This window comes from Carcharodon carcharias, chromosome 1, assembly GCF_017639515.1.
Source record: "Carcharodon carcharias isolate sCarCar2 chromosome 1, sCarCar2.pri, whole genome shotgun sequence".
In the NCBI taxonomy this organism is placed as follows: Eukaryota; Metazoa; Chordata; class Chondrichthyes; order Lamniformes; family Lamnidae; genus Carcharodon; species Carcharodon carcharias.
In genome coordinates, this window is record NC_054467.1 from 248,103,102 (window position 1) to 248,128,497 (window position 25,396).

Consider the following 25,396-nt stretch of genomic DNA (forward strand, 5'->3'; position numbering starts at 1 on the left):
TGCTAATTAAGAGTAGAAAGCAGGACAGACAAGGTACAGATAGCTCTAGACCGGAACTAAACTACAACTCCCAGAATTCCGCTCACCAGCAGTGAGGCAACGAAGGTCGGTTTCCACGGCAACGAAGAAAACAAAATGGCGTCCCTCCGCAGGTGGTGAAGAAGGGGAAATCTCCTTCCCACCCCGTTCTGCGGCTGGTGAAAGTCGGACGTTCAGTTTGTTTGTTTGTTAGTTATTATTATTATTTTTGTTTAGCAACGAGAAGTGTTTTGTGAATGGTTTGGAGCCGGCATGGCGGCAGGGATGGATGAGGAGAGCCTGCAGGATCTGTACTCCTGGGTCGACACCATCCACCTCTCCAGATCCAAACGCAACATCGCCAGGGACTTCAGCGACGGAGGTGAATGTGGACCCCGCCGAGGCAGAGGGAGAGACAGCTTCCCCAGCCCGTCAAATCAGCAGCTTCACACCAGTGCCCACCATCAGCCTTGCTCGTGTGATTTATTTTAAAATGTCACCCGTTTTAACCTGTCTGCAAACCACACACAAAACAAACCCACAAAGGCAGATGTTGGGAATCTGAAGCAAAAGGAGAAAATGCCGTACACGCACACACACACACACGTACAAGTGCAGACACACATACAACACATATATATTACATATGCAGCCACAGATACATGCTCAACACTCACATCTACAGGTGCAGACCCATGCTGAACTCACATACTCACATATACAGGCACATGGCTGACACACATATACAGATACGTGCTTAACACACAATCACTTATACAGCCACACACATACATGTGCACACGTATATATAGGCACAGACAAACACATATGCAGACACACACACACAACTCATATATAGGCATAGACAAAAGGAAAATGTTACACATTCCTGAAAATCTGAAAGAAAAAAAACGAATAATGCTACAAATGCTCAGCAGGTCCAGCAGCATCTATGGAGCAAAAAACAGTTAACATTTCAGCTTGATGACCTTTCATCAGAACGGACACAGATGCATGCACAGCAACACATACTTGTACAGATACAAACTCACATATGTACATTCATACATATACAAATATATGTATGATTATGTATACATACACATTCATCACATATACATGCACTTATATATTTACACACATACACCACTCAAATATATATATCTTACATGACACAGTAGGCTACTTGAAGCATATCTTGCTGTAAGAGCTTGTTACATTGACTAAGTGTAAATGGTTACTGAAATGAAACAGATTTCCTCATTCGTTAGAAAGTAAAGTTATAATTTATTTGCAGCCAGTTCTATTATTTTGTAAATGCAATGAACTTCATTAGGAAAAGCTTTTTTTGCAACCTCACTTTTCATTGCTAAATCAGTGGTTTCAAAGTTTTCTGTGTAAGAGTGCAGAAAAGATTTACCGGAATAGTACAAATGATGAGGGACTTAATTTATAGAGAGCAACTAGATAAAGTGGAATTGTTCTCCCTAGAAGGTTAAAGGGGGATTTAATAGTCCGAGAGACATAAGAGCACAAGGAGGTTGTTTAGCCCACTGAATCTCTGTAAAGCAGTTTAATCAGTTTGATTCCCCCATTCTATCCCAATAGTCCTCTAAGTTTATTTACCTCAAGTGCCCATCCAGTTTCCTTTTGAAATTATTGATTGTTTCTGTTTCTACAACCCTCGTGGGCAGCAAGTTCCAGGTCATTACCACTCACTGTGTAAAAGAGTTCTTCCTCATGTTCCCTGCATTTCTTACACAAATCCTTAAATCTGTATCCCCTAGTCCTTGTGCCATGAGCTAATGGGAACAGCTTTTCTTTGTTTGCCTTTTCTAATTCTGTCATGATTTTGTACACCACTATCATATCTCCCCTCAATCTCCTTTGCTCTGAGGAGAACAAACCCAGCTTCTCCAACCAAACCATGTAACTAGAATTCCCCACCACTGGAGCCATTCTGGTAAATCTTTTCTGCATTCTTACACAGAAAAGATGTGATTGCAATTACAAGTGGTTTTGATAGAGTAAATAAGGGGAAACTGTTTCAACTGGAAAGGAGGTTGCAGCTAAAGGACACAGATTTAAGGTAATTGGCAAAAGAATCAGTGGGGAGATGAGGAGAATTATATTTAAACAGATGACCTGGAATTCACTGCCTGACAGGGTGGTGGAAGCAGACTAAACAGTAACTTTCAAAATGACACTGGAGATATATCTGAAAATTAAAAATTTGCAGACCTGCTGGGAAAGAGCAGGGGAAGTGAAATTAATTGGCTAGCTCTTTCAAAGAAGCCAACCCAGACATGATGGGCCAAGTGGTCTCCTAATGTGTTGTATGATTCTGTTGGACCACTTTTCCAAACTTGAAAACAACATTAGCTGTCCAAAGCAAGAGGTTAGTGCAGAAATAACATGCAAGAACGTCAGCAACGACAGAAACTTTCAGATGATATTAATTCTGACATCCTCGAGGATCCCAAGTAGAAAGACAATGATTTAAAAGAATTATAGTCCCCAAGGAAGGCATCATCACTTTTTTAAGGGCTAAGTCCATCCACTAAAATAGTTCTAAAAATTCAGCTGGGTGATTGGCATAGGATCAGAGACTGATGCAGTGTAGGAGGCTGTTTGACTCATTGTGCCTATGCTGTTAAATGGCGAACATGATCCGCATTCTGCATCATGTATTTTATAATAAGGTTTAAAGGGTTTTTTTTAAGTTATTGTAAGGAGCTAATATAGCTCCTTTGATGTGTGTAAATTGTGGTGAGTTTCGATGAAGAAAACTCTTCAGCCTCTTACCAGAATACCAAAATTACAATAAAATGAGTTGGATAATTCTGCCAAAGGACTCAATCTAGCTGCGCTCCACTGAATTAACTTTTTGTGGGCTGTTTTCTGACTATTTCCAATGGAGACTTGGAATTTCATGATGTTGATGGACAAATGATTTCCTTCAGCTCCTGACTTCCATTCAGTTCAGCGCTGCTGTCCCATATAGTGCATTTTAAAAATTCTTTTATGAGATGTGGGCTTTGCTGACAAGGCCAGCATTTGTTGCCCACTCCTAAGGCCATTTCAGTGTTAAGAGTCAACAACATTGCTGTGGGTCTGGAATCACATGTAGGCCAAACCAGGTGATGATGGCAAATTGAGAACTAGCTTACCATTGCAGATTTATTAATTGAATTTAAATTCCACCAGCAGCTGCCATGGTGGGATTTGAACCTATGTCATCAAAGCATTAGCCTAGGTTTACTGGAATACTAGTCTAGTGACATTACCACTATGCCACCATCTTCCCTCATACATGTTTCCATCATCATAAGTTGGCTTTGTACAGCATTATGTTTTCCCGGATTTGTCTTCCTGTGCCCAGGAATGAGTGGCATTGGAATTCATGAAAATTCAGCATCTGGAAAGTGTCCGATGGGTGCGGACCTAAGGGAAGGGTAGGTTGCAGTATTGTGGTAACTCCTTATGTTTGAAGAGTCTGCTATTAACTCACAGTCTTAAGCTCACAAATGAGAAGTAATTAATTGGCCCAGGGCTGCCTGCATCCATGAAACTGCAGCCCAGCAAGGAACAAATGTCTTCAGGAGAACAGAAGGTAAAAATAAAATTTAAAATCCAGTACATTCCTTCTATATTGCAAACTTAGAAGAATGGGCAGGTTTTGTGCCCGTATTGTGAGTTCAGTGTCACTCCAGGGGTTGTTTTTGTCTATGCATTCTGAAATTCTCTTTGCTTTGATTCCAGTCTTAATCGCTGAAGTGGTGAAGTTTCATTTCCCAAAACTGGTTGAGATGCACAACTACACACCAGCCAACTCAACCCAGCAGAAATTGAACAACTGGGCTCATCTGAACAGGTAACAGATTGTCACCAAAGAATGCACAAAACCATCAGTCACTGTTGGGCATAACATATTGAAGCAGTTGCATGGGCTTGTGTTTGGATGGTTTAATGAAGTGATCCCAGGAGTTCACAAGAATATTATGCTTGCCTTAGGCCAGATATAAGGTTACCAAAGCATTAGCCTTTGAGCACAGTGTCTTACTGGGGAACATAGTCCAGAAATTAGAGACAGATGTTTCAGGATTGAAATTTGTGTAATGGCCATGTGAGGAAGGGTAAAAATGGCTTCCCCGTGCTATCACTCCAGGTCTGACTGTGATAGGGTTTTTTTGTGATTTAAAGAGTATGTGCTTTGCCAATACTGCAGGAGTCCCATTATGTATGCTTTCGGATTGTAAAGAATTAGTCAGACAGGTTTTCTGATCTTAAAGAATAAGATATGTTTATTGGTGAGTAACTCACCTCTTGACTCTCCAAAGTCTGTCCACCATCTACAAAGCACAAGTCAAGAATGCCTGGATGAGTGCAGCTCCAACGACACTCAAGAAGCTTGACACCATCCAGGACAAAGCAGCTCACTTGATTAGCACCCTATCCACAAACATTCACTCCCTCCACCACCGATGCACAGTAGCAGCAGTCTGTACCATCTACAAGCTGCAATGCAGGAATTCACCAAGGCTCATTCGACAGCACTTTCCAAAGCCACGATCACTACCACCTAGAAGAACAAGGGCGGCAGGTACATGGGAACACCACCACCTGGAAGTTCCCCTCTAAGCCACTCACCACCCTGACTTAGAACTATATTGCTGTTCCTTCACTGTCGCTGGGTCAAAATCTTGGAACTCTGCCCCTAGCAGCACTGTGGGTGTACCTACAACACATGGGCTGCAGTGGTTCAAGAAGGCAGCTCAACACCACCTTCTCAAGAGCAATTCGGGATGGGCATTAAATGCTGGCCCAGACAGTAACACTCACACCCCATAAATGAATAAAAAAAAATACTTCACAAATTAAAAAAGAACAGTAAATGACAGCCATCATTCATATGTCACACTTTAGCAGAGATGATGGTGTAGTGGTATTGTTACTGCACTAGTAATCCAGAGATCCAGGGTAATGCTCTGGGGACCTGGGTTTGAATTCTGCTGCTGTGGAATTTGAATTTAATAAAAATCTGGAATTAAAAGTCTAATGATGACCATGAAACCATTATCAATTGTTATAAAAGCCCACCTGGTTCACTAATGTCCTTTAAGGAAGGAAATCTGCTGTCCTTACCTGGTCTGGCCTACATGTGACTTCAGACCTGAAATGACCTAGCCAGCCACTCAGTTGTATCAAACTGCTACAAAGTCTCAAAAAAGGAATGAAACCGGATCACCTGGCAATGACCTAGGAAACGACAACACCAAACTCCGCCCTGTTGACCCTGCAAAGCTCCACTTACTAACATCTCGGGGCTAGTGCCAAGATTGGGAGAGCTGTCTCACAAACCTGTCAAACAACAGCCTGGCATAGTCATCCTCACAGAATCATATCTCATAGACAATGTCCCAGACACCACCATTACCATCCCTGGGTATGTCCTATCCTACTGGCAGAGGTAGCGGCACAATGGTATACGGTTAGGAGGGAGTTGCCCTGGGAGTCCTCAACATCGACTCCAGACCCCATGAAGTCACATGGCATCAGGTCAAACATGGGCAAGGAAACCTCCTGGTGATTATCACATACCACCCTCCCTCAGTTGATGAATCAAAGCTACTCCATGTTGAGCACCACTTGGAGGAAGCACTGAAGGTGGCAAGGGTGCAAAATGTACTCAGGGTGGGGGACTTCAATGTCTACCACCAAGAGTGGCTTGGTAGTACCACTACTGACTAATTTGGCTGAGTTCTAAAGGACATAACTGCTAGACTGGGTCTGCGGCAGGTGGTGAGAGAACCAACAAGAGGGAAAAACATTCTTGACCTCATCCTCACCAACCTGCCTGCCGCAGATGCATCTGGCCATGACAAAATCGGTAGGAGTGACCACCGCACAGTCCTTGTGGAGATGAAGTCCCATCCTCACATTGAGGATACCCTCCATTGTGTTGTGTGGCACTACTGCCATGCTAAATGGGATAGATTTCGAACAGATCTAGTATCTCAAACTGGGCATCCATGAGGTGCTGCGGGCCATCAGTAGCAGCAGAATTGTACTCAAACATGATCTGTAACTTCATGGCCCAGAATATCCCTCACTCTACCATTGTCACCAAGCCTGGGGGTCAACCCTGGTTCAATGAAGAATGCAGGAGGGCATGCCAGGAACAGAACCAGGCATACCTAAAAATGAGGTGGCAACCTGGTGAAGCTATAACACAGGACTAATTGCACGCCAAACAGCATAAGCAACAAGTGATAGACAGAACTAAGTGATCCCACAATCAATGGATCAAATTTAACCTCTGCAGTCCTGCCACATCCAGTCATGAACGGTGGTGGACAATTAAACAACTCACTGGAGGAGGAGGCTCCACAAAAATCCCCATCCTCAATGATGGAGGAGCCCAGCACATCAGTGCAAAAGATAAGTTTGAAGGATTTATTACAATGTTCAGCCAGAAATGCTGAGTGGATGATGCCAGTCTTCAGACAATTCAATTCACTCCACGTGAAATCAAGAAATGGCTGAAGGTACTGGATAGTGGAAAGCCATGACAATATTCCGGCAATAGTGCTGAAGACTTGTGCTCCGGAACTAATGCACAGTAGCAGCAATGTGTTCCATCTATAAGATGCACTGCAGGGATTCACCAAGGCTTCTTTGACAACACCTTCCAAACCCACGAGCAGTACCATATAGAAGGACAAGAACAACAGATAGATGGGAGCACCACCACCTGGAAGTTCCTCTCTAAGTAACTCAACATCTTGATTTTGAAATATGTCGCCGATCCTTCACTATTGCTGGGTCAAAATCCTGGAACTCCCTTCCTAACAGCACTGTGGGTGTATCTACATCACAAGGTCAGCAGCAGTTCAAGAAGGCAGCTCACCACCACCTTCCCAAGGTCAACTAAGGATGGACAATAAATGGTGGCCCAGACAGCAAAGCCCACATCCCCTGAATTAAATTTTTTAAAAATTCCTTGGACCGCATATACACACACGAGTGGAATAAGAGGGTAGGCGTAAAGATTTTTTTTTACAGGTCATGAAGAAGATAAACAAACAAAGCAATAAATGGTTAACTATCTTTTGGCTGATCTCTATGTGGTAATTTCATATTGCGGCCATTTTGTTCACTTGTTTTCCTGGGTGTAGTTATATGGAGCAGTTTTCCACATCTTATTCCTAAAAGACCTTGGTTTGCAGTAGATTTCTCTTCTTGGGATGGTTATTTTACAAGTTTTGGCGCAATATTTTAGGGGGAGAGAGAGAGGGAAACAGCTTCTTTGCAGCCTTTCAGTACATCATTCTGACCTCTGATCTCTCTGGTTTGGTAGACTTCTTAAAGTCCTGCTGGTTGTGTATTCCAGAGGAGTTCAATCACTGTATGCCTGCTGTAGGCATTGTTTTTTAGAATAAGTAATTGCATTTTGATTTAGACCTGTTGAGTATTTCCAGGTATTTTTATTTTTGTTTTGAATTTCCAGCATCCGCGGTTTTTTGCTTTTATAATTGCATTTTGGTGTCTCAGCTCAGAAGCTTTTGAAGATTATCAGGATAGTGTAAATACCAACAGGAGAAGGGGTCACTCCTCAGTTGGTTGATGTTTGTTCCATTTTATCCCACTTGGGTGGAATGCAAATTGCATATTGTGACTGGCTGGCAGTCTTCCATTGTTTGACTAGGATTCCATTTTACTGTTTTTTAAAAATCCAGCAAGTATCTCTTTTTTTAGAAAACACATTCTCGGAACATCAGGTATTGGATTTTTAATTAATCTTGGTGTGCAAGCAAGGCTGTGGGTATGGATTGAAAATCTTGTTCTTGGAAGGAGTCACTGGATCCCGACACCTCCAGAATGCAAAGCGATTTTTGAAGGGAGCGTGGGAGGGGGAGCTGGAAACCTGCACACCTCCAATAAGTGGTTGTTGAGCTTGTTGCTGGGCTCATTAAAAGGCTTCAGGGGAGCAGTTTAAAATTTTCAATTGGCTGGTACAGGGAACATGCAGTGAGTGCCTGGGACACATTCAGGATGAACACATTGGAAAGCCAGGGAACGAACTGATCAGCCTAATTAAAAAGCGGAGAATGATGTTTAGTTGCTTAGTCAGCAGCACAGAGTTGCTGCCGCTGGAGCTGAGAGGATTGCATTTGTGAGCCGTGAACGGACTTTTGAGAGGGACATGAGGCTGCTGGCATCACTCGGGGAGCAAAGGTTGACAGGAGAAGCTCAGGTAAACAAATGAGGGAGTTGAAATGGGAGCAGGCTACTCTGACATTGGGGGGGATTAGCGAGGTGGAGCTTCAGCAGATGCTGTAGCTCAGTTGGCAGCTCTCTCTTTCAGACTGCAAAGGTTCCAAGTTCAAATCCTAATCCATAAAAATCAAAGCTCCAGTGCAGCACTGAGGGAGTGCTGCACTGTTGGACGTGCCATCTTTGAGATGAGAGTTAAACTGAACTGCCTGCTCGAGTGTATGTAAAAGATTCCATGGCACTATTTCGAAGAAGAGCAGGGGAGTTCTCCCCTAAGCCCCGGCCAAAGTTTATCCTTTGATTGACATCACAAAAACAGATTATCTGGTGATTATCACATTGCTGTTTCTGGGAGTTTGCTGCATATATACTGGCTGCTGTGTTGCCTGCATTACAACAGTGACTACAAAATGTACTTCATTGGCTGTAAGCACTTTGAGAAGTCTGTGAAAAGTGCCACATAATTGCAAGTCTTTTTTTAATGCATTGTCCTGGTCAGGAGGAGGCCAAAGGAGCATGCCAAGCAGCTGCAAGGGGAAGAAGGTGCTACCCAAAACATCAGGAGTACCGCCCAAGAGTCAGTTACCTTTAAATGACAGAAAGCCAGTGACATATGGATTGCACCCATCCAGGAAGATGGTATCGGCCATTTATGCTCTGGTCCACAAGGACCTGAGGCCTCAAGAGTGCCTTGGCAGTCCTCTAGCAGCAGCTGTCAAGGTCACCAATGCCTTTAATTTTTATGCATCTGATCATTCCAGGGGTCAACTGTGGATTTGGGTGGCATCTCAGTTGGCAGCTCATCACGCCATCAGGCAGGTCATGGATGCTTTATTCCAGGGGTGGGGGGGGGGGGGGGGGGGGGGGGTGGGGGGGGGGGGGCGGGGGTGGGGACGTGGTGGAGGGGACTACTCCCATCTTTAGACAGATGGACCAGTGCAGACAAAAGAGGGCATTGAGATTTTCCATCATTGATAGATTCTCTCAGGTCACCCTCGAGCACCAGCAGACCAGCCAGCCAGATTCCTGAACAGAAAAGGATTCCACTCGTTGAATGTGCAGCTGGTCTGTGATAGCAGGAAGTGCATCTTGCAGGTCTGCGCTCAGTTCTTGAGCAGCTGTCAGGATCCCTTCAACATCTGAGTGTCTCAGGTGCCACACCTCTTCAAGTCAACATCCAGACTCAGCATGTGGCTGGTGAGGGGCATAAGGGCTATCCTCTGTGGAGGTGGCTCTGATGCCTGCCTGGTACCCGGCTAGAGGTAGAGAGAGGCACCACAGCCAGAGCTATTGCCTAACATGAACCTGCGCATTAACCAGACCATTGAAGAATGGTTTCATCTTCTTGAACAATCCCTTTCAAGCTCACAATCTGGAAACACCACCACCTGCAAATTCCCCTTCAAGCCACACACCACCTTGATTTGGGACTATATCGCCGTTCCTGCTCTGTCACTAGGTCAGAATCCTGGAACTCCCTCCCGAACAGCAATGTGGGTGTACTACACCACATGGGCTGCAGCGGTTCAAGAAGGTGGCTCAAGGGCAATTAGGGATGGACAACAAATGCCGGCCTAGCCAGTGATGCTCACATCCTACGAAAGAATGAAAGAAAAGATGCGCTTCCGTTGCCCTGACTGCTTAGGCGGTGCCCTCCACTACAAGCCAGCCATGGTGTCTCGTATTGTGAACAGCATGACTATACAAAGGCCAGGAGCTGGGTGAAGAGGACCTGAAATGCCACTCTTCCTCAGGTGAGGAAGAGGTTGAAAGGGATGCTTCAGAGGTGCCTGGCAGCCAGGCATTGGAGGAAGAGTACTAAGACCATCCCAGGCCTCATGGCGATTGGCAGGCTGACATGGCCATAAGGGTCACACAATTCAGCAATATTTTATTTGAGCGCCTCTCAGTCCTATGAGATATGACTCTAATTCATCTTCTAGCATAGAAATCATCCAGCGAGCATAGACACCTGAGGATTCCCATCACCAACCAAGAACAGTGAAAATGGAGTCTCCATCGCCAACATTCTCCCAGATCATAGACCGTAACATCACAGCAAACCCAGCCCCCTTCCCGCCACTCAATTCCATTTCTTTTTGACTTCAAGCATCAATAACACACAAGCCTAATTGAGAATATAAGCAATTATTAATACAGGAAAAGCAAATGCACAAACAAATTGAGAGAACTTGACCCATGTGACTCATAAAGTACAACTAATACCATGGCACCTTGTATTGTCGTCCACATCTACATGGTGTTTCCCCTGTGGCTGAAGATGAGGTGGGTGTGATCTGCTCCTTGTCTCTGCATCTGGCTGAGATGCCTGTGATCTCTGTCACCATGGGGGCTCCTGTACAGGCTGCAGTGCCTCCGTCATTGCAGGGGCAGCCTCTGTCACAGGGCTTTGCAGCATGGATGGTTACTCAGACGGAAGAGCTGAAGAGGTGAAGGATGATGCTGGTGCCCCTTGAGGAGTGACCCCCTCATCACTCTTTGACTGTTGCTGAACTCTGTCATCACCTTGTTTGTGTCTCTGGCCATGTTTCTTCTTCCAGCTACCAGGTACAATACCTCTTGCCAGTCCACCACTATCACAGTTAAAGCCTAAAGGAAGGCATTGAGAAACTTGGTGCTGCCTGTAGCCACCTACCCATACCAGCACTGTCCCTTTAAGCACCTAGCTGTGCCAGCTCATCAGCAAACTGTGAGCTCATTCATGGCTATGGTTAGCCTTTACTAGATCCCGCCTCCAGGCAGCTCCTGGTGCCGCTAATTGGGCACCAAAACTCACCCCTGAGCCAAATGCACACTTTTTATGTGAAAGTAGCATTGTATCCTGTGGTGTGGTGTCAGGATCTGGAAATGATCCAGGCATTTGGTTCCCAATCCTAGATTGAAAATCCGGCCCAAGGAAACACTTCTACACATAACGAGTGGTAACAGTTTGGAACTCTCTCCCGCAAACACCAACTAATGCTAGACTAACTGTTAATCTTAAACCAAGATACTGATAGATTTTTATTAGTCAAAGATACCAAATATGGGGCAAAGGTGGGTATACAGAATTACATCACAGAACAGCCAAGATCTTATTGAATGACAGAAGAGGCTTGAGGGGCTGAACTGCATACTTATGTTCCTATGCTTGAACCTTTCATCTATGAAGAAGGTGCCAGTATCTACCATGATCAGCTCTGAGGCTGTTGACGATTTTCTATCGCCTACTGTCCACTGGTCCTTCAGGTTGTGCTGTGAGATCCTCAGATTTGCCAGTAATTTTAGGTTCTCCGGTTTGTATCTGTATTGGCATGGAGTATAGTAACATGGTTATATCTGGAAAGGGTTGTACAAATTGTAGTGTGATTGCTCAGCTCGGCTTCTGTGAATCTTAATTCTCATAGTTTAAAATACACATCAATCAAAGAGAACTTTGTAGCGTGAAAGTCTCCTTGCCCTATGTTGTACCTTTTTTTTCCTTTAGCTCAGGACGTTTTTGTTAATACACTGTTGTTTGCTTTTGTTCCCTCCTCTTCAAGCCCAAATAGAGAGGCTGTGTCTCTGGAAGAAAGGATACTTCAATTGCTTCGCTGTATGTATTTTCTAAATCATAGCCCAAATCTACCCGGCAATATGGAAAATTGCCTAGGTATTTCCTGTACACAATAAGCATGACAAATCCAGTCTATACAATTACTGCCACATCAATCTACTTTCGCTCATCAGTAAAGTGATGGAAGAGATCATCAACAGTACCATCAAGCTGCACTTGCTTTGCAACCACCTGCTCACTGATGCTCAGTTTGGGCTCTGCCAGGTCACTCAGCTGCTGACCTCAATAAAGCTTTGGTTCAAACATGGACAAAAGAGCTGAGCTCCAGGGGTGAGGTGAGAATGGCTGCCCTTGACATCAAGGCAGCATTTGACGGAGTGTGTCATCAAGGAGCCCCAGCAAAACTGTAGTCAATGGGAATTGGGGAAAACTCTCCACAAAGTCATACCTAGCACAAAGGAAGATGGTTGTGGTTGTTGGAGGTCAATCATCTCAGTTCCAGGACATCACTGCAGGAGCTCCTCAGGGTATTATCCTAGGCCCAACCACCTCCAGCTGTTTCATCAATTACCTTCCTTCTATCATAAGGTCAGAGATGGAGACGTTCAATAATGATTGCACAATATTCAGCACTATTCGTGACTCATCAGATACAGAAACACTCCATATCCAAATGCAACAAGACCTGGAGAATATCCAGGCTTGGACTGACTGGTGGCAAGTAACATGCATGCCACACAAGTGCCAGGCAATGACCATCTCCAACAAGAGAAAAACTAACCATTGCCCCTTGACATTAAATGCCATTACCATCACCGAATCCCCCATTAGAAACATCCTGGGGGCTACCATTGACCAGGAACTGAACTGGACTAGCCATATAAATACTGTGGCTACAAGAGCAGGTCAGAGGCTAGGAATCCTGTGGTGAATAACTCATCTCCTGACTCCCCAATGCCTGTCCACCATCTACAATGCACAAGTTAGGAGTGTGATGGAATACTCTCCCCTTGCCAGGATGAGCGCAGCTCCAACAACACTCAAGAAGCTTGACATCATCCAGGACAAAGCAGCCAGTTTGACTGGTACCCCTTCCACAAACATTCACTCCCTCCACCACGGACAAACAGTGGCAGCAGTGTGTACCATCTACAAGATGCACTGCAGAAACTCACCAAGGGTTCTTAGGCAGCACCTTCCAAACCCACGACCACTACCATCTAGAAGGCAAGGGCAGCAGATAGATGGCAACACCATTGCCTGGAAGTTCCGCTCCAAGTCACTCATCATTCTGACTTCGAAATATATTGCAGTTCCTTCGCTGTTACTGGGTCAAAATCCTGGAACTCCCTCCCTAACAATGCTGTGGGTGTACCTACACCACAAAGACTGCAGTGATTCAAGAAGGCAGCTTACCACCACCTTCTCAAGGGCAATTAGGGATGGGCAATAAATGCTGGCCTAGCCAGCAATTCCCACATCGTGTAACTGAATCAAAAAAAATTTCTCACTACCATCAACCATTTGGAGATAGCCGTGTCTAACACAGGTTGCATTGCAAGCTCAGGTCATAGTTACTCACCTCAATTTTGGGTCCTGCTGTTGAATGGATGAAAGAGAGTGCTCAGGTCCAGGAATCAGGTCTGCTGCTTAAAAAAGCAAAAAGAGTCCGCAACAGGTACATGCTGTTTGGCTGGCGGTCACTTATCCATCACGCCAGAGCTGATAAAGTGCAAGTTGTAATGTTCACCCGTCATTCTGTGCTCCCTAAACTACATAAGTTACCAGGCTGGCAATGCCTCAATTTTAAAATTCTCATCCATGTTTTCAAATCCCTTCCTGTAACCTCCCCTAGCCCTTACAACCCTTTGAGATTGCTGCACTTCTCCAATTCTGGCCTATCGCAAACCCCTAATTTTAATTGCTCCGGCATTGGAGGTGACAGCGGCTTTGGCCCTAAGCTGTGGATTTACCTTCCTAAACATCTCCAACTTACTATCTAGCTCTCATCCTTTAAGAAACTGCTTGAAATATAACTCTTTGACTAAGTTATTGACCCCCTGTCCTAATATCTTCTAATGTGGCTCAGCGCCAAATTTTGTTTGTTTGTGCTCTTTGAAGTGTCTTGGGTTGGGGGGGGGGCGCGGTTGGGAGGCTTAAAGGTGCTATATAAATGCAAGTTGTTGTTATATGTCCTTGCACAGTGATGTCTGCTAGTGAGGCGTGCTGTGCACAAGCCAAGGCTGCTGATGAGGTTTCTTAGGGATAGTCAGTCCTGTGTAATGATGAGAGTTGTTGAAACAACTGGATGGTAAGATGAGTAAGTTTGTGCTTCAGCTCTTTGTTTTGTATGTTTTAACAAAGGATGTAGTGATCCATATCATATATGCTTATATTTGTGCAGCTGTTGAATATTTTTTCAAAGTATTTCTTTTGAAACATATTTCTTCATGATAAGGCTAACGATCTGCCAAACTTTGTTTTATCAATGTTCTGTGCATTTCAGTTTGTAACGTGCATCTCATGACTTTTGAATGATTTATTGATCAACATTCTGCCCACTTGACAAAAACAGAATTACCTGGAAAAACTCAGCAGGTCTGGCAGCATCGGCGGAGAAGAAAAGAGTTGATGTTTCGAGTCCTCATGACCCTTCAACAGGACTGATCTTTCTTTAAAGAAAGATCAATTCTTTTGAAGGGTCATGAGGACTCGAAACATCTTTAAAGAAAGATCAGTTCTGTTGAAGGGTCATGAGGACTCGAAACATCAACTCTTTTCTTCTCCGCCGATGCTGCCAGACCTGCTGAGTTTTTCCAGGTAATTCTGTTTTTGTTTTGGATTTCCAGCATCCGCAATTTTTTGTTTTTATTCTGCCTACTCGTTTCAGTGAACCTTGTGGCAGTTTTTTGAAGGAGAGCAGTAGTAGCCTGGCCAACGTTCCTTCCTCAACTAATATCACCAAAATCAGTCTTACTATTTATTGCTAGCTGTGTGTTTATGCTGGATTGGCTGCTTCGTTGGCCGACATTGCAATAATTACTGGAGTTCAAAGTAATTTTATAAGTCAAGCACTGTGATAGAGATGAGGAAGTTCTATATAATTGAAATCTGTGCTTCCTTTTCCTTTCCTCTCTTTGCATCTGTATAGAGTGACTCTTCGTATCCTAATCGCCACCTCAGCTCCCCTTGCTTCTTTCACCTAAATCTATTGTCCTCCTTCCCCTTGTTAAGCCAGTTGCTCAATATAACCTGTCCTACTCATATTCACAGCCAACACTTCAACCGTGCCAGCTCCCATTGTCTTAAATCAATGAAAAGACGGTCAACAAAAACCACAATCTCTTTATTTAGGAACTTTAACGTAATAAAGGTTTACATGATTATTATCAAACATAATTTGACATAACCACCTAAGGAGGTATTTGGAGAGATGACCAAAAGCTTGACCAAAGAGGTAGGTTTTAAGGAGGCATTCTACCAATGGTAGGAAAACATACGAACATACAAATTAGGAGTAGGAGTAGGCCACTCATCTCCTCAAGCCTGCTCTACCATTCAATAAAATCATGGCTGATCTCATTGTAACCTCAGCTCCACATTTCTGCCTACCCTGATAACCTTTCACCCCCTTGCTTATCAAGAATCTACCTAGCTCTGCCTTAAAAATATTCAAAGACTCTGCTTCCACCACCTTTTGAGGAAGAGAGTCCTAAAGATTCACAACATTCTGAGAGAAAACATTCCTCCTCATCACTGTACCTTAATTTAACAGTTCTGGATTTTCCCACCAGAGGAAACATCCTCCTCACATCTACCCAGTCATTGAACATCAAGGGGCAATGGTCGGATTCTCATTTACATCCTTCCTGAAATAAGGAGACCAGTACTCTACACAGTACTCCAGATGTGGACTCACCAATGCTCTGTACAACTGAAGCATAACCTCCCTACTTTTGTAGTCAATTCCCCTAGCCATAAATGATAGCGTTCTATTAGCTTTCCTAATTATTTGCTGTATCTGAATGCGATTCCTGCACTAGGATACCCAAATCCCTCTGCATCTCAGAGCTCTGAAATCTCTCACCATTTAGATAATATGCATCTTTTTTAATCTTCCTGCCAAAATGGACAAATTCACATTTCCCCACATTATACTCTATTTACCAGATCTTTGTCCACTCACTTAACCTATCTGTGTCCCTTTGTAACCTCCTTGTGTCCTCTTCACAACTTATTTTCTTACCTATATTTGTGTCATCGGCAAATTTAGAAACCATACCTTTAGTCCCTTTATCCAACTAATTTATATAAATTGCAAAATGCTGAGGCCTCAGCACTGATCCCTGTGGCATTCTGCCAACCAGAAAATTACCCATTTATGTTTCCTGTTAGCCAATCTTCCATCCGTGCCAGTATGTTACCCCCTATACCATGAGCATTTACTTTCTGCCATAACCTTTGATGTGGCACCTTATCAAATGCCTTCTGGAAATCTAAGTGCTTATATCCACTGGTTCCCCTTTATCCACAGCACATATGACTCCTTCAAAGAACTCGAATAAATTTGTTAAATATGATTTCCCCTTCACAAAATCATGTTGACTCTGCCTGATTGTCTTGTTTTTTTTTTAAGTGCCCTGCCATATCATCTTTAATAAAAGTTTTTAACGTTTTCCCTGTGACCGATGTTAAGCTAACTGGCCTGTAGTTTTCTACTTTCTGTCTCCCTCCCTTTTTGCTATTTTCCAATCCAATAGAACCCTCTTTTAAGATCCTAGGATGAAGACCATCAGGACCTGGGATTTTGTCAGCTCGCAGCCCCAACAATTTGCTCAATACCACTTCCCTGTGATTGTAATTTTCCTGAGTTTCTCCCTCCCTTCCATTTCTTGATTTATAGCTATTTCTGGGATGTTACTTGTACCCTCTATAGTGAAGACCGAAGCAAAATACCTGTTTAATTCATCTGCCATCTCCTTATTTTCCACTATTAATTTCCCAAGGCTCACTTTCTTTAGGGTCCATGCTCACTTTGTTCACTCTTTTCTTATTTAAGAAATCCGCCTTTATGTTTCTAGTTATTTTTCTCTCATACTCTAATTTTTCCGTCCTTATTAATCCTTTTGTCATTCTTTGTTGCTGTTAACATTCTGTCCAATCTTCTGACCTGCCACTCGTCTTTGCTTAATTATATTTTTTTTTAGTTAAGCACGGATGGTGGGTCCTTCCCTTGGAATTTTCCCTTCTCATTGGAATGTAACTATTCTGCGTATTCTGAAACATATCTTTTAATGCCTGCCACTGTATCTCTATTGACCTATCTCTTAATACATTTGCCAATTCACTTTAACTAGCTCTGCTTTCATGCTCTTATTATTGCCCTTATTTAAGTTTAAAATTCTAGTCTTGGACCCACCCATCTCTCTGTCAAACGGAATGTAAAATTCAATCAAACTATGAAACTCTTCAGCGCATGGAGACGCTGCCCAGTAAAAGCTGCGGGGGTGGCAGGAGCCTCCCAATCAGGCACCCAATAGCCCACAGAAGACCTCCCTGAAGGCAAGGGCATCTCCCGCTGAAACACTCCCACCCTCCCCTCCCCTGAGCGGTGATCCAACACCTTGCCAGGGCTTACTTGACTGGCCCCAGCAAGCTCGACCCATTTACCTGCATTCGAGGCCTTCTCCATCATTGCCTGTCCTGGCTGGGTGCAGTCCCAGCCGTGGCCACTGGTCAATCTGATAGGCCAGAAGCTCTTGGAGGCAGGATCTTTGCTCTTAAAGGAATGGGAGACCCAATGCTGAGCAGTTAATTCCCTGATGGACATAGGATTGCCTCAGTGCTCCTGGAAACAGCACTGACTTTCCAGTCTGCTGTTGGTGCTACTACTATCACCCCATCTGTTCAGCTGTCTCTGTTGATTGCACTTTTAACAAGCCTGAACCCTAAAGTCACTTCTCCTATCCACCCCAAACCTGCGATAGGTTCCTTTCTCCAATTAGCCTTATGCGCCTCATGATAACTTGGCTTTATAATCCTCATCTGCTGACTGCCCCAACTTCCCTTCCTGGATAGGATATATTGTGGATGGTATGCACTGCGGTGGTGGAGGGAATGAATGTTTAAGGTGGTGGATGGGTGCCAATGAAGTGAATAATGTTGAGTATTGTTTAAGCTGCATTCACTAAGGCAAGGGAAGAGCACACAATCACACTCCAGACTTGTGCCTTGTAGCACAAGGATAGGCTTTGCAGAGTCAGGGAGTGACTCTTGTTAGTCCACAGAATTCCCATCCTCTGACCTTTTTTGGCCACAGTATTTCTGTGCTGGTTCAGTTAAGTTTTAGCTCAGTCATGACCCTCGGGATTTCGATGGTGGAGGATTTGGTGATGGTAGTGCCCTTGAATTTCAAAGGGAAATAGCTAAATTCACTCTTGTTAGTCTTGCAGTCGTTGTTTGTTGGGGTAAATTGTACTTGCAACTTTACAGTGTTGGGGTTTTTAAAAAAGATTTACTTTGAATTGATTGTAGCAACTTTGTTAATTCATAGGAAATACAATACCGTTGTTAAATATTAAAAGGAAAGTAAAGGGGGAGTAGCTTTGTCAAATCTTTTTCTTAAATTTTGAATACAACAAGTCTGGAATTGCTGTGACGGTTGCCTCCAATTTCTTTATTTCGTTGTTTTACAACTTTAGCCAAGAAGAATTAATTGGTACAAAAGCAAAATACTGCAAATGCTGGCAATATGAGTGAAGAAATAATTAACCCCTTCCTCCAATTAGCCAAATAACAATGCTCGACGTAAAGACTAGCTGCATTTTTTTAAATAACTATCAAGCAGGCACAGAAACACTGAGGCAAAAAATATTTCATCATAGGCTCCTTCACCAAGTGGCTCAAAGCCACACTCGCCTGCCAGTGTAATGCGCACACTACCACAAAAGATCTCGTAGAACAAGTTCTTCCTATGACGAAAATAAAAATACCTGGAAAAACTCAGCAGGTCTGGCAGCATCTGCAGAGAGGAAAACAGTTAACGTTTCAAGTCCGAATGACTTCTTTCTATGATGTGGAATGTTGTTAGTACACCATTTGTGGTGCAGCACATAACAATTTAGGGACAGAACAGACAGAGATTTCTTATCCCATAAGTGATTCTCAATGAGTTCTTTACATGTCAAGGGCTGAATTATTCGAGGCGTTGGGTTCCCCACCCCCACCCCCAACCCAGCCAAAATGTCAGGGGGAGTGGGGAGCCCAGTGAGGGGAACACCAGCTGCCCAGCGGCCATTTAACAGCCAATCGACCATCGATATGCTGGGGGTGGGTGATCAGGAAATCCCACCTCAGAGAGCTGCTGGTCACTCAGAGTCTGGCAGTTCTCCAGGACTTCAGAAGAGACGTGCAGTGCTGAATCCAGGGTTTGGGTAAGTGTTTGGTGACCTCGCTGGATGCCAAACTGGCAGGCCCTGGTGAGTGGGGGAGAGGGGGAATGGGGAGCTGAGGTTTGAGAGGCCATGGGGAAAGGGTAACCTGGGAGGGCTAATACCCAGGGTGTCCATTGAAGAGCGACCCCCCAGCCTCCCCAGTCTGCCACAGCCCACACAGGGAAAATTGTTGAGCTTGAGCGCTTGGTGTGGGCCTCTCCCGCTGTTGGTTCAATCCTGGCAGTGAGGGTAAGGCCCCATTAATTGCCCAGTAAATGGCCTCAATTAGTCAACTAGCAAACGGGCTGCCCAACGCCACCTCCTTCACTGGTATAGTTGCAGTCAGACCGCCCACTGGATTTAATGTGCCCCCACATCCCACCCGCCTTTAACCTGTCTGCGGAGGAGCAGTGATTCGCCTCCAAGCTTTGAAATGTAAGACTGGTTTGTACAGCTCTGCATGTATTTTTAAAATGAATATTATGAAACAATAATAAATGTTGCCAACTGCCAAGAATATATTATTGTCATGCTCATGAATCTGTCGTTAAAATGATAAATTGAAAAGGATTTATTGACAAGGCAGACAGGATAGGGGAGTTGCAGCCGCAATCACAGAATCACGCAGAATTACACAGTGCAGAAGAGGCCCATCAAGTCTACACCAACATGTGAGAAACACCTGATCTACCTACCTAACCCCACTTACCAGCACTTGGCCCAGAGCCTTGAATCAGATCAGCCACAATCTTATTGAATGGTTGAGCAGGCTCGAGGGGCCGGGCTTCTTGGGTCCTGCCAGCATCGGGCATCATTGAGAGTGGGATGGGAAAACCCGACCTGGGCACTTTCGCAGCTCGAAAAATGGACACCTGACCCATTTGTGACTTTACGAGGGATTGTCATCTTTTCATTCAGGGTTCAAGTTCGCAGTGCATTTTGCGAGCCACAATGGTGTGTATGAGGAGTGTGGGTCCAGCAGCGGGCCAGTTAGAAAGCCCACCTTGGTTCTCTAACACAGCAACCAGCACCCGGCATCGTTTATAGGCCCCCTAAACCTCAATGTTCACCCTCATCATGCCATCCCATGCCACCTCACATTCCTCAACGCCACCTCACATTCCCCTATTTCACCCGATGCACATTTCATGCCACCTCATAATCCTTGTTATTCCCCCATTCCACCCCATGCCACCTCACATTCTCCTAAGCCACAAAACATTTCCCACCCCAATTCATGCCACTTCTATGCTCCCATTTATCCTCCAGTGCCACTTACTCCCCCATCTATCCTCAGTAATCACTCACCCATTATGCACTATGTACAGTTCTCAGGAGCCATACAATAGGAATGGGAATTATCTTAAAACCATTGGAAAACCATTAATCCTCTAAAAATCTAAAAAAAAACCTGAATTCAAACTCACTATCATTGATACTGGGCAATAAAACCCAAGGGGAAAGAAAGTTGTAATCCTTTGAGTCTCATTAGGTTTGTAAACAAACGAGAAACCACATCAAAGACATAATCTATTATTATAAACTCCTAAAAGTTTCTACAGCCCTTGGATCAATAAGACCATCTGCTGAGCTGAAGCTTTTGTAACCCAGCCAAACATTCATAATGGAACAACTGCTATAACAAAAGCTTCCAGCTCCACTGATAGAACAGGTATCCACTTCCATTTCAAAGCAGATTGTCCGTGGGTCAATGGAGGGGGAGCAGGTACTGGCTATTTTTTCTACGTTTAGAAACATAGGGCTGAATTTTATGTTGGTAGGGTGGGCGTGCGCCCGACCTGATTGGGTGTGAAATCACGTGATATTTCAGCTGGCGGACGCATGCAAAAGTCAGAAGCTGACATTAAGAGGGAAATTAAACCTATTAACAGCGCAATTGTCTTGTCATTTTATGTAGCCTGTCCAACCTTACGGTTGGCGGACGGGTGAGTGGGCCAGGTGGCCTCTCTATGTTTTTCATCCACCCTCAGCAAGGGCGGGATGAGGTTTCCGTTATTAAATAAAATAAAAGTAGAAATCTGTGGACAGCATTTTTATCATCCAAAACAAAAACAAAAATACCTGGAAAAACTCAGCAGGTCTGGCAGCATCTGCGGAGAGGAACACAGTTAACGTTTCGAGACCAAATGACCCTTCAACAGAACTAAGTAAAATAGAAGAGAGGTGAAATATGTATGTTCAGGTGCCTGATTGTGATGCATGGTCATTTTTCTTCTGATTTCCAAAACTTCATTTCCTGGGTTTCGGGTCTTCAGCTCCATGATGCAGCTCTCTGTCCTCAGGGAGCTTTCTGTCAGCGCCTTCCCACGCCTGCGTTGACGTCAGTGCCCGCCCTCCTCCCGGCAGTGCTAAGCCTTTCAGCGCACGCTTCACGCTGGCTGGCCGTTCATTGGGCATGCAGCATGAAGTCGCGGTCGGGGGCCGATCACAGCCAGCGGTCTGTTTCCCAGCTGCTCCCGGGCCCGCCAATCACGCCCACCCGCCAAGCTGAAAATTGAGGCCAGAGTTTTTTTTTAAAGCAGCCAGATTTGCCAGTCCAGTTAAATCAGAGCACAAAAATATCACAGCAGAAGACATCAATTATTATATTTTTCAATGCATTATGTAAGGATCACCTCGCCTCTGCAGGACAGATCCCTGTGATGAAGCATTGCATTAAAAACACATCTGCATTACAATGCAGCACCAAATGGTGACACTTAGACGTACCTTTCAGAATGCTCCAGACTCCTCAGCAGGCTTTCCATTTTCTTCATGAGCTCTCAGTAATGGAGAAATATAAATTCTGCAAGTATTTAAAAAGGGAAAGAGTAACTAAAGTGAGTGTTGGTCCCTTAGACGGTGAGACTGGGGAATTAATAATGGGAAACAAGGAAATGGTAAAAGTGTTGAACAGGTATTTTGTGTCTGCCTTCACTGCAGATGACACACACAAAAAAATCACAAGAATAGTAGAAAATCAAGAGGTAATAAGGAGGGAGGAATTTAAAACAATCACAATCACTGGGGAAAAGCTACTGGGAAAACTAGTGGAACTAAAGGCAGACAAGTCTCGTGGGTCTCATGTCCTGCATCTTAGGGTCTCAATAAATTGTTGCAAAGATAGTAGATTAACTAGTTGTTTCCAAAATTCCCATAACTCTGGAATGGTCCCAGTGGATTGGAAAATCTCAAATGTGACACCTCTATTTAAGAAAGGAGGGAGACAGAAAGCAGGGAGCTATAGACCAGTTAGCATATCATCTGTCATAGGTAAATTGCTAGAATCCATTATTAAGTGGGTAACAGCAGAACATTTAAAAAGTCATAATATAATCAGAGTCAGCATGGTTTTGTGAAAAGGAAATCATGTTTGACTAATTTATTAGAGTTCTTTGAGGAAGTAACAAGCAAGGTGCATAAAGGGTGGATGGGTTTCCAAAAGTTATTCAATAAGGTACCATATTAAAGTTTACTTCACAACGTAAGAGCTCATGGTGTAGGTGGTAACATATGAGCAGGAAAGAGGATTGGCTAGCTAGGAGGAAGCAGAGGTTAGGTATAAATGGGTGACAGAAACATAGAAAATAGGAGCAGGAGTAGGTCATTCGGCCCTTCGAGCCTGCTCCAGCATTCATTATGATCATGGCTGATCATCCAACTCAATAGCCTGCTCCCACTTTCTCCCCATATCCCTTGATCCCCTTTGCCCCAAAAGCTATATATAACTCCTTGAAAACATACAATGTTTTGACTTCAACTACTTTCTGTGGTAGTGAATTTCACAGGCTCACCACTCTCTGGGTGAAGAAATTTATCCTCATCTCAGTCCTAAATGGTCTACTCCAAATCCTCGAACTGTGGCCCTGTTTCTGGACGCCCCCCTGGCCCCACCATCGGGAACATCCTTCCTGCATCTACCCTGTCTAGTCCTGTTAGAATTTTATAGGTTTCTTTGAGATTCCCCCCTCATTATTCTGAACTCCAGCAAATATAATCCTAACTGACTCAATCTCTCCTCATACGTCATTCCCGCCATCCCAGGAATCAGTCGGGTAAACCTTCACTGCACTCCCTCTATAACAAGTACATCCTTCCTCAGATAAGGAGACCAAAACTGCACACAATATTCCAGGTGTGGTCTCACCAAGGCCCTGTATAATTGCAGCAAAACATCCCTGCTCCTGTACTCAAATCCTCTCACTACGAAGGCCAATGTACCATTTGCCTTCTTTACCACCTGCTTCACCTGCATGCTTACCTTCAGCGAGTGGTGTACGAGGACACCCAGGTCTTGTTGCACATTCCCCTCTCTCAACTTAGAGCCATTCAGATAATAATCTGCCTTCTGGTTTTTGCTACCAAAGTGAATAACTTAACATCTATCCACATTATATTGCATCTGCCGTGCATTTGCCCACTCACTCAGCTTGTCCAAATCCCACTGAAGCATCTCTGCATCCTCCTCACAGCTCACCCTCCCACACAGCTTTGTGTCATCTGCAACTTTGGAGATAATACATTTAGTTCCCTCATTTAAATCATGAATATATATTGTGAATAGCTGGGGTCCCAGCTCCAATCTCTGTGGTACCCCACCTGTCACTGCCTGCAATTTGGAAAAAGACCCATTTAATCCCACTCTTTGTTTCCTGTCTGCTAGCCAGTTTTCTATCCATCTCAATACACTACCCCCAATCCCATGCGCTTTAATTTTACATGCTAATCTCTTATGTGGAACTTTGTCGAAAGCCTTCTGAAAGTTCAAATAAACCACATCCACTGGCTCTCCTTCATCAATTTTACTAGTTTCATTCTCGAAAAATTCCATTAGACTTGTCAAGCATGATTTCCCTTTCGTAAATCCATGCTGAGTCTGTCCGATTCTGCCACTGTTTCCCAAGTGCTCAGTTGTTAAATCTTTTATAATGGTCTCTAGAATTTTCCCTGCTACCAACGTCAGGCTGACTGGTCTATAATTCTCTGTTTTCTCTCTACCTCCTTTTTTAAACAGTGGGGGTTACTTTAACTACCCTCCAATCTCTAGGAACTGTTCCAGAGTCTATAGAATCTCGGAAGATGACCACCAATGCATCCATTATTTCTAGGGCCACTTCCTTAAGTACTCTGGTTGGCTTGCTGTAACTAGTGGAGTGCCACAGGAGCCTCAACAATTTATGATCTACATTAGTGACTTGGATGAAGAGTAGGACCCATAAGGGACCAAGGGGGCAATCTATGGGTGGAATCAGAGGACATCGGTAGAGTGTTGAATGAATACTTAACATCTGTCTTCACCCAAGAGAATGAGGATGAAGGTATCGATCTCGGGGAGAGAGACTACGAGGTTCTTGAGCAAATTAAAATGGGAAGTGACAAGGCTTTGGAGGTGTTGGCACCTTAAAAGTGGACAAATCTCCAGGTCCGGATGATTTGTGTCCCAGACTGCTGAGGGAGGCAAGGGAGGAGATCGCAGGGGCTGGGACCCAAATTTTTAATTCCTCTCTGGCCATGGGGAAGGTGCCAGAGGACTGGAGAACAGCTAATGTGGTTCCGCTATTTAAGAAGGGTTGTAAAGATAAGCCAGGGAACTACAGGCCAGTGAATCTCTCATCAGTGATAGGGAAACTATTGGAGAAAATTCTGAAAGAGAGAATCTATCTCCTCTTGGAAAGGCAAGGTTTAATCAGAGATAGTCAGCATGGCTTTGTCAGAGGGAGGTCATGCCTAACAAATTTGAATTTTTTGAGCAGGTGACCACATTGTGTAGATGAGGGTTGTGCAGTTGATGTAGTTTATATGGATTTCAGCAAAGCCTTTGACAAGGTCCCACATGGGAGACTTAGAAAGAAGGCAAATGCACATGGGATACAGGGTAATTTGATAAGGTGGATTCAAAATTGGCTTAGTTGTTGGAGACAGAGGGTGATGACAGAACGTTGCTTTAGTGACTGGAAGCCAGTGTCCAGTGCCATACCACAGGGATATCTGCTGGGTCCCCTATTACTTGTCATTTATATAAATGACATAGATGACTATGTGAGAGGTAGGATTAGTAAGTTTGCGGATGACACAAATATTGGCTAGGTGGTTAACAGTGAGGTTGAGTGTC

At 44.1% G+C, this 25,396-nt stretch overlaps 1 protein-coding gene across 1 annotated transcript in view; it reads left to right on the forward strand.

Moving 5' to 3' along the window:
• Positions 1 to 270: 270 nt before the first annotated feature.
• LOC121290148 (sperm flagellar protein 1-like) overlaps positions 271 to 25,396 on the forward strand; it is a 115,227-nt gene continuing 90,101 nt past the window's right edge. Inside the window, exons 1-2 of the mRNA XM_041210419.1 lie at positions 271 to 400; positions 3,781 to 3,892. Coding sequence (XP_041066353.1) covers positions 292 to 400; positions 3,781 to 3,892 — 221 coding nt within the window. The 5' untranslated portion in view covers positions 271 to 291. The remainder of the gene's footprint in view (positions 401 to 3,780; positions 3,893 to 25,396) is intronic.